The following is a 15,325-nucleotide window of genomic DNA, read 5'->3' as shown; positions in this document are numbered from 1 at the left end:
CTCCTCTCTCTCCATGTTGGTTTAGACCAGCACACGTGTTCCCAATAAGGATGGTTCTTATTCCCACAGACCAGGCTTCGACTGGGCTAGCCTGGGCTGGGACTGGAATGGACTAGACTGGGACAGGGATCTGAGTCATCTGGTTTGAGTGATACGGTTGTGGTCTGGCCACATTGTGTTCTGGCTGTGGTTGACGTGGTGTTGTCTCTGGGATTTCAGGCCCAGAGCTGGGTGGATCTGGAGGGCCTGCTGACTAACAATAGCTACACAGTGGAGCTGCAGGCAGTCACCTACTGGGGTCAGGTGCGTCTGAAGAGCTCCAAGGCATCACTCCACTTCAGCACCGCTGCCCAGAACAATGACTCTGGTAAGGCATCATGGGACATCGAGTCTAAACAAGGCTGCACCTATCTGACTTAGTGATAAATAATGACACTGTTTAATAGTTTTTATGAGTTCATTTTAGAGTATTTATTAGCATAACTATTGGTATGATAATATATGTTTAAGTATACTGTAACCTTCCCATATTAGAGCTTTGAGCTACATTTGGAGATTTTATGAGATTAGCTGGACTAGAAATCCGATGGTAACTTCTCTTTTCCTTCTCCAACCCAGTGAAACCAGTGTCCAAGAAGGAGGAGGTTATGATGCCTGTTGGTTCCACCCTTGGCAAGCGCCCGGCCGGCCCTCTGGAGGTGGGCACACCCTTCTACCAGGACGGCCAGCTACAGGTCCGCATTTACTGGAAGAACCGAGGGGGTACGTACCATATTATTGTAGTGTGCGTGGGCCTTGGTGCTGACCCTACTGTAATTACCACATCATTCTGCCCTTCATCAGGCATCCTGCATCCTGCATTGGTTAATCAATGTCGGGAAATGATTGGTTCTCAATTGAGATAAATCTGTAGGAAAAGCTATTGGATATTGTAGATCAACTAACTGAAACGGGTTGTCTTTGACATGGGCAATAAGAGCACAGGGTGAGTTTAAATCTACTGTGGACCAGGAGGAATGGCGGCCTAGGGTGTTCTGTTAGCTGAAGAACAGTAAACACAGGCAACGAGAGGGGCTCTGTATGCTGGGGTTTATTGACAGCTGTAGTAAACCTCTCTGGGATATGTGGGACGGTAGCGTCCCACCTCAGCAACAACCAGTGAAATTGCAGGGCGCCAAATTCAAAACAACAGAAATCCCATAATTAAAATTCCTCAAACATACAAGTATTTTACACCGTTTTAAAAATAAACTTGTTGTAAATCCGGCCACAGTGTCCGATTTTCAAAAAGGCTTTACTACGAAAGCACACCAAATGATTATGTTAGGTCAGCACCCAGTCACAGAAAAACACAGCCATTTTTCCCGCCAAAGAAAAAAGCAGAAATAGAGAGAAAATTAATCACTAACCTTTGATCTTCATCAGATGACACTCCTAGGACTTCATGTTACACAATACATGTATGTTTTGTTCGATAAAGTTAATATTTAACATCCGGTGATTTTGCAGAGAGCCACATCAATTTACAGAAATACCCATAATAAACATTGATGATGTTATGCATGGAATTTTAGATCCACTTCTCCTTAATGCAACCGCTGTGTCAGATTTCAAAAGAACTTTACGGAAAAAGCAAACTATAATCTGAGTACAGCGCTCAGACACAAAAACAAGCCATGCCGATATCCGCCATGTTGTGGAGTCAACAGAAGTCAGAAATAGCATTATAAATATTCACTTACCTTTGATCTTCATCAGAATGCACTCCCAGGAAACCCAGTTCCACAATAAATGTTTGTTTTGTTCGATAAAGTCCATCATTTATGTCCAAATACCTATTTTTGTTTGCGCATTTAGTACACAAATCCAAACTCAGGAGTGCCGGGCAAGTCCAGGCGAAAGTTCAGATGAAAAGTCATATTACAGTTCATAGAATCATGTCAAATGAAGTATAGAATCAATCTTTAGGATGTTTTTATCATAAATCTTCAATAATGTTTCAACCGGAGAATTCCTTTGTCTGTAGAAATGCAATGGAACGCAGCTAACTCTCACGGGAGCGCGTGAGACTGAGCTCATGGCACTCTGCCAGACACGTGACTCAATCAGCTCTCCTTCACAGTAGAAGCCTCAAACAAGGTTCTAAGGACTGTTGACATCTAGTGGAAGCATTAGGAAGTGCAATAAGACCCCATAGACACTATATTCAATAGGCAATGACTTGAAAAAGTACAAACTTCAGATTTCTCACTGCCTGGTTGGATTTTTTTCTCAGGTTTTTGCAGGCCATATGAGTTATGTTATACTCACAGACATCATTCAAACAGTTTTCGAAACTTCAGAGTGTTTTCTATCCAAATCTACTAATTATATGCATATTCTAGCTTTTAGGCCTGAGTAGCAGGCCGTTTAATCTGGGCACCTTTTTGTCCAAGCTACTCAATACTGCCCCCCAGTCCCAAATAAATTAATATGAGCCCTCTCTCATATATTAGTGTTGAAACCTTACATTTTGTTTTACAAGACCTGACGTCACCCTCCAGAAACACACGGACGACATGTAAGAGTTAAAACATTCACCCCAATGCAGTGTCCACAAACTCCTTAGACCCCGTTCCCCAGCCCCTACGAAAATATGGAAACCTTGAAAGGCGTGCTCTAAAGGTAAGCCAGTCAAGTCCCATTCACTGGGCCTCTCTCTTAACCTCTTGATTCTAGCCATCCGGGATCGTGAATACAGCCTCAAGCTCATTACCATAACGCAACGTTAACTATTCATGAAAATCGCAAATGAAATGAAATTAATATGCTAGCTCTCAAGCTTAGCCTTTTGTTAACAACACTGTCATCTCAGATTTTCAAAATATGCTTCTCAACCATAGCAAAACAAGCATTTGTGTAACAGCTAGCGTAGCTAGCGTAGCATTTAGCGTTAGCATCAGCAGGCAACATTTTCACAAAAACCAGAAAAGCATTCAAATAAATCATTTACCTTTTGAAGAACTTCAGATGTTTTCAATGAGGAGACTCTCAGTTAGATAGCAAATGTTCAGTTTTTCCAAAAAGATTATTTGTTTAGGACAAATCGCTCTGTTTTGTTCATCACGTTTAGCTACGAAAAAAACCTGTATCCAGGAGTGTAATTATCCCCGCAGCTCATTAGCATAACACAACGTTAACTATTCATGAAAATCGCAAATGAAATGAAATTAATATGCTAGCTCTCAAGCTTAGCCTTTTGTTAACAACACTGTCATCTCAGATTTTCAAAATATGCTTCAACCATAGCAAAACAAGCATTTGTGTGACAGCTAGCGTAGCTAGCGTAGCATTTAGCGTTAGCATCAGCAGGCAACATTTTCACAAAAACCAGAAAAGCATTCAAATAAATCATTTACCTTTGAAGAACTTCGGATGTTTTCAATGAGGAGACTCTCAGTTAGATAGCAAATGCTCAGTTTTTCCTGAAAGATTATTTGTTTAGGAGAAATCGCTCCGTTTGGTGCGTCACGTTTGGCTACCAAAAAAAACGAAAATTCAGTCATCAAAACGCAGAACTTTTTTCCAAATTAACTCCATAATATCGACTGAAACATGGTAAACGTTGTTTAGAATCAATCCTCAAGGTGTTTTTCACATATCTCTTCGTGATATATCGTTCGTGGAAGCCTCCTCTCTCCTCTCAATCACTGGATGACTGCGTGCAGCTTGTAGATTACGCACCAATTTAGACAAAGGACACCGGGCGGACCTCTGGTAAATGCAGTCTCTTATGGCCAATCTTCCAATGATATGCCTACAAATACGTCACAATGCTGCAGACACCTTGGAGAAACGACAGAAAGGGCAGGCTCAGTCCTGGCGCATTCACAGCCATATAAGGAGACAATGGAAAACAGAGTGTCAAAAATTCTGCTCATTTCCTGTTTGAAGTTTCATCTTGGTTTCGCCTGTAGCATGAGTTCTGTGGCACTCGCAGATAATATCTTTGCAGTTTTGGAAACGTCAGATTGTTTTCTTTCCAAAGCTGTCAATTATATGCATAGTCGAGCATCTTTTCGTGACAAAATATTGCGCTTAAAACGGGCACGTTTCTTTATCCATAAATTGAAAGAGCGCGCCCTATATCCAAAAAGTTAACTCCTTGACGCACCTATCCCGTTAGTGGGATAATTTTCATCAACACTCGCTGAATTGCAGCGCGCCAAATTCAAATTAAATTACTAGTATTTTTCATGAAATCACAAGTGCAATATAGCAAAACACAGCTTAGCTTGTTGTTAATCCACCTGGCGTGTCAGATTTCAATACAACTTTTCAGCGAAAGCATAACAAGCATCTATGTAAGAACATCTCTCTCGGTAGACAAAATATTACAAACACTAGCAGCCAAGTAGATTGGTCACGAAAGTCAGAAAATAAATACATTAAATTGCTTAGCTTTGATGATCTTCGGATATTTGCACTCACGAGACTCCCAGTTACACAATAAATGTTCCTTTTGTTCCATAAAGATTATTTTAATATCCAAAATACCTCCATTTGTTTGGCGTGTTATGTTCAGATATCCACAGGCTCGAGAGGTCACGACATCGCAGACAAATTCCAAATAGTATCCGTAATGTGCACAGCAACATGTCAAACGTTTTTTATAAACAATCCTCAGGTTGTTTTTAAAATATATAATCAATAATATATCAACCGGGACTGTAGCTTTTTCAATAGGAGAGGGAGAGACAATAGCTGCCCCACTCTGTTGCGCAAGCAAAACTCTGTGAACACCCAGCTATCCACTGACATGATGTGATCTTTCTCACTAATTTTTCAAAATAAAAGCCTGAAACTATGTCTAAAGACTGACACCTTGAGGAAGCCATAGGAAAAAGAATCTGGTTGATATCACCTAGAATGGAGGAAAGGCATCCAATGGAGCAGAGAGCTTTCAGGAAAAACAGCACTTGTTGGATTTTCCTCCGGTTTTTGCCTGCAATATCAATTCTGTTATACTCACAGACAATATTTTGATAGTTTTGGAAACTTTAGAATGTTTTCTATTCTAATCTGACAATTATATGCATATTCTAGTTTCTGGGCCTGAGGAATAGGCCGTTTCAAATGGATACATTTTTTTTGTTGCCAAAAATGAAAATCCTGCCCCCTACACTCAAGAAGTTAAAATAACATAAAATTGATCAGAAATACAGTGTAGACATTGTTAATGTTGTAAATGACTATTGTACCTGGAAACGGTAGATTCTTTTATGGAATATCTACATAGGCGTACAGAGGCCCATTATCAGCAACCATCACTCCTGTGTTCCAATGGCACATAGTGTTAGTTACTCATTTTAAAAGGCTAGAAGGCCAGCATCCTGGAGTCACCGCTTCACTGTTGACATTGAGACTTGTGTTTTGAGGGTACTATTTAATGAAGCTGCCAGTTGAGGACTTGCAAGGGGGCTTTTTTTCAAACTAGACACTCTAATGTACTTGTCCTCTTGCTCAGTTGTGCACCGGGGCCTCCCACTCCTCTTTCTATTCTGGCTAGAGACAGTTTGCACTGTTCTGTGAAGGGAGTAGTACACAGTGTTGTACGAGATCTTCAGTGTCTTAGCAATTTCTCGCATGGAATAGCATTAATTTCTCAAATTAAGAATAGACTGATGAGTTTCAGACAAAAGTTATTTGTTTCTAGCCATTTTGAGACACAAATGCAGATGCTCCAGATACCCAACTAGTCTAAAGATGGACAGTTTATTGCTTCTCTAATCAGAACAACAGTTTTCAGCTGTGCTAACAAAGTTACAAAAGGGTTTTCTAATGATCAATTAGCCTTTTAAAATGCTAAACTTGGATTAGCTAACATAATGTGCCGTTGGAACACAGGAGTGGTGGTTTCTGATAATGGGCCTCTGTACACCTATGTAGATTTTCCATAGAAAAACTGCCGTTTCCAGCTACAATAGTAATTTACAAAATTAACAATGTCTACACTGTATTTCTGATTAATTTGATGTTATTTTAATGGACAAAAATGTGCTTTTTTTTCAAAAACAAGGACATTTCTAAGTGACCCCAAACTTTTGAACGGTAGTGTATGTCATCGCCAAGCCAAACTCCACAGAGTGGAGGCAGGAATGCCCAGGCTGGCCTGGCTGAGGAGAGGCCCAGTGGTGCTTCTGATGGAGAAGCCATCTGCTGTCGCAGAGAGAGAAAGAGACCATGAAGAGACGGAAGTCTTCCTGGTCCAGAGTGATTAGCAGGGCTGGCCCGGGCTCCGGAGGCTGAGTGATTGTGACTGGGTCGGCTAAGCTTTCAGTCCCAGAGTGTTGTGGAGTTAGTTCTGGGCTCGCTCCATGGCCTAGCCTGGGGGGATGACTACACTACACTGCAGCAGTCCTAGTCTGTGAGGGTGATGGTGTGGCACAGACTCAGCCTCTAACTGGGCTGATGATGGATGCCTCTGGGTCTGCCTCTGGGTCTGCGTCTGACCACCCGGGTTATACTGGAAGAAGGAGAGAGCGAGAAATTTGGTCCCTGATAGCCTAGGATCAGGTTTCTCTTCATCAGACTCTGTGTTCAGAACTTCAGACTGAGGGACAGATTAACTCAACACTGCTGATTACTGCACTCGCTCATTCTGAGGCAGCTCAACATTGGGACACATCTGGTCAAGTAGGAATGTCTATCTGTACTGTTTCATAACGCATAGGTTTATAAAGGACTGTCTGAGGGTGAGATAGTGGATCACTGGCTGACACAGAGAGACAGAGAGACAGAGATCAGTAGACTTCTGAGGCGAGCTCTGCCGCGCTGCTCTATACCTGATTTAATGTTCCTTCCCTTTTTTTTACGTACCTCTTCTTCTCTGTCAGCTCAGCTACGCATATCTTGTTTATTTTCCCCTAATTTCCCGCTTCCCCTTAATTCCTCTCTTCTGCTTCCAAACTGCTGGGAGGCTGAGCACGCCAGATCCGTGTCGAAACCTTCAAAGGCCTCCTTTTATCTCCCGACCGCAATCCAGTCCCCTGCCAAGGGCTAACACAGCGTAACTCAATTATTAATCGGAGAAGTATAATTTCACATCTGAACACACACAGCCAGATGAATAATAATTCCTGTCAAATATCAGGGGGCAATGGGAGCATAAACAGCGCTGATTAGGCAATGAGGGTCTACGGTTTAGTAATGAAGCGAACTGGGGCTGGGACCCGGTGTTTGAGACTGGCGCTGCTTCACCATTGCTGAGGGTAGGCCTTTAAACATGGCCACGTTCCGCTGATGAGATGATTCAACACAACATTTAGGAGAAATATTTGAATGTATGTATTTACTTGTTCAAACTCTTTTTATTTCTTATTTTATTATGTTGACATTAATGTCACGTTGAAATGAGTCACAGTAGGAAATGTAAGAATCGTGTTTTAATGCGTTTCACCAGCTAGTGTATCAGCAGCATCTGTTAATGCCTGATAAGATCAGACTGATCGTGGGACACTAATAGAGAGTACTCAGACAGTCTGACTGGGTGTTATTGTAAGATAATGTATTATACGATAAGATCATTTTCCCCAACAAGCAAGTATCATGTCTGATATTGTCTTTGTCATTGGGTCCTTTGTTGTTTTTGCACCAGGTCATTGAATACTCTCATCTCTCTCTTCTTCCTCCTCTCCTCCCAGATCCTTTGGTGAGTCGATACCATGTCCAGTGGATGCCTGAGTACTGCAGTCACAACGAGACCAGAGGACCAGAGAAGTCAGTCACACAGGTCTGTCTCATACCCCAAATCATCCTTCTATCCATTCTATCCATTCCTTCTAAGTACAGTCATTGCGCCAAGTGTGTGTGTGGCTGTCTTGTTCAAGACATGAAGCAGATTTAATTTCTTTATGAAAGCAGCTCTAGTGTCAGAACCAAACAGCATGTTGTCATTCAGAGTCACATGTATTTATTTTCCAATATATTTGACGTTACAGTAGGTTTTTAAAGGACCATAGAGTTTGGTCTGCTTTGTGTTTTCATTTTTGTCAAGGAAAAAATATAGCGATGCTGGTATCGTCACAGCCCTACATCTCAGTGGTATGCAAAGTGCCCGTCAGCCTTTTGTCTGGCACTAAGAAAAGACATCTCGTGTAAAGAAAAGGGCCCCACTCAGCGCCTCAGTCCTGCTGTGCAGCTTTGCAGCGGGTAAATCAGCGACTGTTTTGATTATGACTCAGTCGGTGTGGTCAAACATGGTGCACTGCCCAAACATGGTGCGCTGTACTAAAACAATGTTTTCGGGAATGATGGACCATGCACCCCCAGCATGAGCACATTGGGTGCAGGGGCTGGGTGTGTGTGTGTGTGTGTGTGGTGTGTGTGTGTGTGTGTGTGGGGGGTACGCCGTTTGAACTCAGCACTGTTCCAGGATGGCATAGCCTGGCAAGCAACACATTCTTCAGGGAGCCCTTCTCTGGTTGCTAGGAAATACACATCCTTTTTCTATAGATCCCTGGGAAGGATTCCAGCACAGCGCTGTCCTTGTCTCTTGTGTGTGAACATGGCGCCTTGGTTTGTTTTTAATCAGGGCTGTTGCATATCAGAGAGAAAACACTCGCCCTCTGAGTTCACGACTATTAGTGTAGAATGTCGTTATTACAAATGGAAGATTTAATTCCAGTGAGCCACTAAGAGAGGCACATCCAATCCTTAAAAGTTGTCTCTTTGCTGTTATACAGATTAAAACCATCAATTTTCGGTGGATTAGCAATGGAACCCCGTTTAAAGTATCCTCCTTTTTAAATGAAGAGTTGGCTACAATTCAAATGTTATCTTCCAGAAGAGGCAGAACATTTATTACAGGAAATAATATGGCTAAACTTCACTGTACTGATAGACGGTAAGCCCATGTTTTTCAAGATAATGTATAGTATAAGGTGTCATGTTTATGATGTACTTTGGAAACAACTTTGTTAAAATTGTCATACAAGCAGTAAATCAAGGTGTATGGAGATGTATGCTCAATACAAAATGATAACTCATTGCAGTTCTGTCACAAAAATGGAAGAGGCAATTACTTAATTAGTTTGTCTGACAAAAATGTAAAATCATAAATGGCTTAAAATGACCCATGTAAAATGTCAGTTTCACTTACGGTCAAGAGGGTTAACAACTATGCCACATAAAATTCTAAATGGTTGGGCACAGATTTACGATGTCCCAATAACATGGCATCGGGTTTATGAATTGATATACAAAACAACAATTGAGACACGAATCCTTTCTTTTCAATTTAAGCTATTATATAACAATTATTGCTACAAAAAGAGTCGGTCAGCCTTGTGCAGACTATGACACGAGGAAACCGAAGCAATAGAACATATCTTTTGGTACTGTCCATCGGTGGCTTGTTTTTGGAGTCGGGTCCAGGAATGATTGTTATGTCAATATCAGAGTGCGGTTGGACCACAGTCAGTCAATAGGAAATATCATTGTGCTCTAGGGTAAAATGTTTATTTTTGGGGAAATTTGGACTGAAATGTTGCAGATGGAGAGTTTGAAGTCCCTCGTGAGAGACACCGTGGTAGAACGAGCTCACCCAATGAACAGACTGATGGGAGCGGCCATTCATATGATATTGTATTGTTGTTTTTATTTGAAGAAATCATAATAAAAAAGATCAGCCACTCAGCAGGAAATCTTCACGTTTCCTGGAAAAAATGTCTGAAATTATTCATTTAACATGTAATTTTCATTTCAAATGAACCCGAAATGCATTCTTGTCCCCTCGTCTTTGTCAGATACCTCCTTTTTATATTTGTGTTACACTTGGAACCCATCAAAATAATCTAATATTTTTTTCATTGTAGTTTGAATGGAGGACTAGTGGGTTAACCCCTAACATGTGAATGTTCAAAGTGGTTCAGTAATGTGGGCCATGTTCCAGGGCATAGGGAGGGAACCTGATCCTCTCGTGGCTCCATGTATTTAATTATCTGTGGTGGTTCCCTGGGACGTGACCTGGGTGATATCATGTCAGGGCTCTGAACGTTTAATGCGTCTCTTGGCTCAGGAGAACTACATCAACCTCCCGGGCCTGCTCTTCTCCTGCAAGTACAAAGTGACTGTTCACATGCTCAAGTCCAAGAGGCGCGCCAAGGACGAGAGCACCACCTTCCTCACCCCGTCCTGCACCACCATCAGGAGCAAGAGCCACAAACACATCCCCTGTCCTGGGGAGGAAGGTGAGTCAGCTGCCCAGTACAACCAAGTCATGTTATGTTCATAGTCTTATTATCATGTTGCATTATGTGCCCGACTCAAAGTCTCTCCACACGGTTGTTGAAAGAGGCTGCTTCTTCTCATGTTATAGTAGATTTTTGCCTTATTTATTTACTATGACTTATTTCTTCCCAGCCTAACACATACAGTTTACATTATGCCAAGAATACATGTCCATCAGACGAGTGTTTTTCAACATAGTTATTCCGATCTCTCTCGGCAGCCCCACTTCCCAAAGTGTTGGCTAAGTCGGAGAATCTGACAGCGTCCTTCTCCATCCACGAGGGAAACATCACAGGCAGCTTTCTGTGGCGGGTGTCACAGGTCCTGGCCCATCAACGAATCACAGGCTTCCAGGTCACCTGGGCCGAGGTCACCACTGAGAGCCGACAAAACAGCCTGCCCAACAGCATCATCTCCCAGTCCCAGATCCTACCTCCAGTAAGTCTATTCAACTCCGTTATATTCAAAGAACTATTATTCCTGTAGCGAAAATTCTTGTTTGGAAAGGTACATGCAGTCACTCACTTTAGAATTGGTTATACCAGGAACCATAGAGTGGCTATTGTAATTTATTTGCTTTTGCTGTAGGACACACATTTTTAAGGAAAATGTTATCAAGAATATATTGTACTTTTCCCAGGGACACTGCCCTCTGTGTGCTGAAAAAATAAGTGTGATCTTCAGCATTTCATTATACAATGCCTGCCAGGAGTGGAGGTGTTTTAAGGATACACTGCATTGCCCTCTTTACATGAAGAACTAGATAAGCAGTGCTGTGCAATCATACACAGAGATCTGAGGGAGGGATCCCGTTAGAAGTTCTCCTCCTCCTGTGTTTCATCTACCTTCCCTGCTTCCTCTTTCATCCTGTATGAGCGCGCTGAAAAACCCACTGTTTTACATAATCTACTCGATCAACAACACGTTCCGCCTGTCTGCGCCACCCAGTGAGCCGCTCGCAGCTCTAAAAAATAAAAACACTCATCACTACACTCAGTTTATAAGGAGAAGTGTTTATTTACCTCTGTGGCTGAATAGAGAGCAGATGGTGGATGGGATGTAGCCCAGGTTGAATTATCTGTTAGGTAAACATCTTAACAACAGAACGGACAAAAACTAGACTTCTATGGGGAAGAAGTTATACAGGTACCAGAAAGTTATACTAGCCCTGAAGTCCAACCAAGATTAATGCTTTAAACAACAGTCTGTCTGTGAGAAAGGTATTCAGCCAGTCTTGGAGGACAATTAAAAGTTGATAGAACGTTGCTGCTCAAATCCTTTACAGTTGTAGAAAATGTTTCACAAAAGAAAATGGAAGCTGATAGAAAATGTTATTAGTGTGAGTTCTTGACCCCAAAAAGTAGATCAGCTTTGATTTATCCTTGGTGTCTGAATGCGTCTTACATACAACATTTGGTATGTCAAATCATGTTTTCTACAGTGGCACCAAAGATGGTTAATGGTCTTCTCTTGTGATGTTAACCCTTTCAGGACCATAGTCTGCTGGTGGTGTCTAACCTGCGGCCAGCCACGTACTACAGACTGGAGGTTCAGGTGATGACGTCAGGAGGTGAGGGTCCTGCCACCATTAAGACCTTCCAGACCCCCAGTGTGTTACCAGTCCTTCAACACCGTAAGTACCAACTCACTGACCACTGACTGTTGCTCTCCTGTAGTCAGCCACATGACTGTGTCCAGCTAGATTTAAACAGAGATACCATAGCTCATTTGAGAAAATCTGTGACGCTCCAGTGACATCTTCATCAATGACCAGTATATTTCTTGCACGACCACACATTACTCTATTTTGATCATTATTCTGTAGTACCATTAGGAACTGAAATTGACATGTATTTGTGTTGTGTTGTAGGACCCAGACTCAGGCAGCACCATCCACATCACCAGAAGTCCTCAGCGGAGAGACATTGAGACCCCTGACCCATCAGACCCAGTGCGACAGGAACCAATGTCTCTCAGCACCTTCACCCAGGGAGGGAATACAGTGTGGAACCAAACAGCAACACAGCAGACCATGAAATCTGACCCCAACCTATGTGAAATGGGTTCACCTTCAGGCTGCACAGCATATGCTTTCTCCTCAGTCCTTCCTGATTCCATCCACTGACTGGACTCTCCATACGGTTAGATGCATACTGATATGTAGGACTCTTTTCTTTAGGACTGGCTGGTTCATTCTCCTGTTATTTATGGGACACTAAGACTAAGTTGGTTTAGGAATTCTCAAACTGTTTGTTCCAATAGAAACAATAACAAAGCAACAGTATTTTATCAATTCCAATTGTATATCTTTGTATATCTCGAACTCAAAGATTGTTAGATTATAAAAGGACAAGAAAAAAGTCAATCACATTTTGTATGAATATCATGGTAACTAAACTGAAGACACGTTAATAACAGTGGAGAGAACGGCATTCAATTGTAAAACACAATCATGTATTCATTGAGAAAGGCGTGTGTCCACCTATTTATTTAGTTTTACCAAGTAAAAAGATGTCGCTTAGGCATACCCTATGTAGTGATGACTAATGTAACTAAAACCAGTGTCGTTTAACCCAGAATATTTCTCATAGTATGTTGCATGTAGAACATTTGAATTTAAAACTGTAAATAAATGACAAGCTTCAAATTGAATGCTTGTAATGGTTTTGCATGTCAAACGTTAGTGTTCTGTAGGCATGAACACGTCTGTTACCTCTTTTGGATATGTTAGCAATGTTTCATTAACAGATAATTATATGGGGAATAATATGTCATGTTTATTAATGAAATTATAACTTTTATGTGGAAATTATGGAATTTTATGTTCTTGACTGTAGATATATTTGTTGTGGAACAGTCAGTGAATGTCTATTTATTTGTGTGTGTGTTGTGTTTTTAGTCTAGTGTTTTTGAACCGGTAAAACATCTTGTAAAGACATTTTGTAAAAATGGAATTGTAAATATAGTCTCATGTTACATGTTATTTTTCCATGGTAGAAACTGTACAAACTGGTAAGTAATAAAATAATCCTTAACCTATTCCTTATGCTTTATCCTCTTAATTGAAATTGCTGTGAGGAGTCAATATGAAATAGTGTATATTGTCTAAACATTGGACTATTTGGCAGATACTGGTGCTTATGTTGGCTGTGTAGTCCATAACGCCAGACTCCAACAAAGCATATTCACTGATCTCCCCAGAAGCTTGAGACATACAGTCCAAATAAACAGGTCATTCAGAGCTTACCAGCAAGCCATGGCTGGAATTGGGTGCCCTGGACATAATACTCTCCTTTAGACTACAGTATTGTGCCCTGCCAGTTGCGTAAAGTGTGCTGTTTGTATTCGAACAGCTTTAAATCCTTTTTGTCTCAATCCCTTCACTTTTTCAATATGCTGTGGAATGTTGACATTTTTGTGAGTACTTAAATTCTTATGGTATGAGAGAGAATACAATAAACTGTGTGAAATCGACTAAAATTAGCATAGGCCAGAGGTTTGTGGTGTTTTCCTTGCGCTTTGATATGAATCATACCTCACAGATGCCAGTGCTACTTAATGGTTATTTGTTGGCTGTGACGAGTCAGTCAGCTGTCTGCGGCTGACTCATACCTTCTACGCTTGTGCCAGAAACACCCATACAACACCCATCAGCGCTGGCCAAGTGTTGCCTGATGTAGTTTTTACATAGTCTGGACATCCTGACATTTGGTTTGGACGACCCAGCATGTTACACTTGGTTAGCCCTTATGTCCCTTGTAATGGCTACAGTGCTCTTTTAGATCTCAAATTCTGGTTTGCTTTTCATATACACAACTGACAGACAGCCGATTTACTGTAGCTCTCCCACAGACCGCTAAGTGTTCTCTGCATATGGGTTTTATACAATGGTATGGTCTCAAGCTATTATGGGATCTATTACTGTTTATTAATGCAATATCATGAATCTGTGAAAAGTATGATAATTGCACTGTTTTGTGGTATATCAAGATTCATGTTAAAGATTATTGGATTAGTGTACTGTATATTGCCAAGTCTTCAATCCCAGTTGCCATGTGCGCGTGTATGCTTTTCCGTGTGTGCGCGCACTGTGCTTGAACAACTTTCTCTGTGACAACCGAGACCCTAGAAGTCTAGACTGTAGACGATTGGCTGCTGGGCCTCTAAGGACGTCCAAATTTCAGTGGTCAAGAACCAGCCCTGTCTTTCCACAGTTGGCAGCTAGGTAATTATTCAGAATCCTGCTTTCCCCCACTCAGGCCCTCTCCAGTCAGTCAGAGGCTGTCTTTGGATGTGGATGAGACTAAGGAAGTGGCAGGCCACTCTTCTCTCAGGATGTTGTTTATGTACAGTTCTATAATGTCACAAGAGATTAGTTCATCTCAGTCCATGCACACTAATCCTCCCCTGTGCTGCTCTGTGCTCCAGGACCATGGCCAGTGTTTTGCCCAGGCCTCCTTTCTCTGTGAGCCAGCTTCTCTCCCTTTCAGCCTGTCACAGTCCTCTCTACACACACACCAAATACCACAGCCCTCAAGTGTGAAAATGTTAAAACAAAGGCCTCCATCCTCCTTTGAGCCACGCTGCACTAAGTCCAAGTCTCTGAGGACATAAAAGGAAAGAAAAACTGCAACTAAATAAAAGGCTTTTTGTCGGGCACAAAAGCTTGTCTCGGACTCTACAAGCCCAGATAGTGTTTATTCATTTTGCGTGACATTACAAGCTCATTGTTCCAGGCTAGGGGATGTTGTTCTCCAATTGAAACATATTTTGGTAAACAATTATTGACCTTTAGGCCCTCAAATAATCACGATCAGTCAAATATTTACCCTTCTGTTCGATGCCATTTGTCTTTTTGATTAAATGGGGTATGTAAAACACTAACTCCTTTCAGTTGACAGCAACAACGATTGTCTGTTTCCCACACATTTCCTCTGACCCCTCAGCACCCGTTCTGCAGATTAGCATTGCACTGAGCCATGCTTCGCCATTTATCAAACCTTGCACGCTAGTTCTGTCTCCCCTTTTCACTTACAATAGACTCGCCACGTCCTAA

The 15,325-nt window shown here is 41.7% G+C and overlaps 1 protein-coding gene across 1 annotated transcript in view; it reads left to right on the top strand.

The window, feature by feature from the left end:
* The window catches only part of LOC112225455 (anosmin-1), a 55,225-nt gene extending 41,917 nt beyond the window's left edge, over positions 1–13,308 (top strand). Inside the window, exons 8-14 of the mRNA XM_024389436.2 lie at positions 220–367; positions 619–762; positions 7,683–7,771; positions 10,058–10,229; positions 10,490–10,707; positions 11,761–11,902; positions 12,140–13,308. Of these exons, the coding sequence (XP_024245204.1) occupies positions 220–367; positions 619–762; positions 7,683–7,771; positions 10,058–10,229; positions 10,490–10,707; positions 11,761–11,902; positions 12,140–12,198 (972 nt within the window). The 3' untranslated portion in view covers positions 12,199–13,308. The remainder of the gene's footprint in view (positions 1–219; positions 368–618; positions 763–7,682; positions 7,772–10,057; positions 10,230–10,489; positions 10,708–11,760; positions 11,903–12,139) is intronic.
* Positions 13,309–15,325: the final 2,017 nt, after the last annotated feature.

The sequence above is a fragment of the Oncorhynchus tshawytscha genome, linkage group LG26 (assembly GCF_018296145.1).
Source record: "Oncorhynchus tshawytscha isolate Ot180627B linkage group LG26, Otsh_v2.0, whole genome shotgun sequence".
Classification (NCBI taxonomy): Eukaryota; Metazoa; Chordata; class Actinopteri; order Salmoniformes; family Salmonidae; genus Oncorhynchus; species Oncorhynchus tshawytscha.
This window is presented reverse-complemented; position numbering and strand designations above follow the sequence as displayed.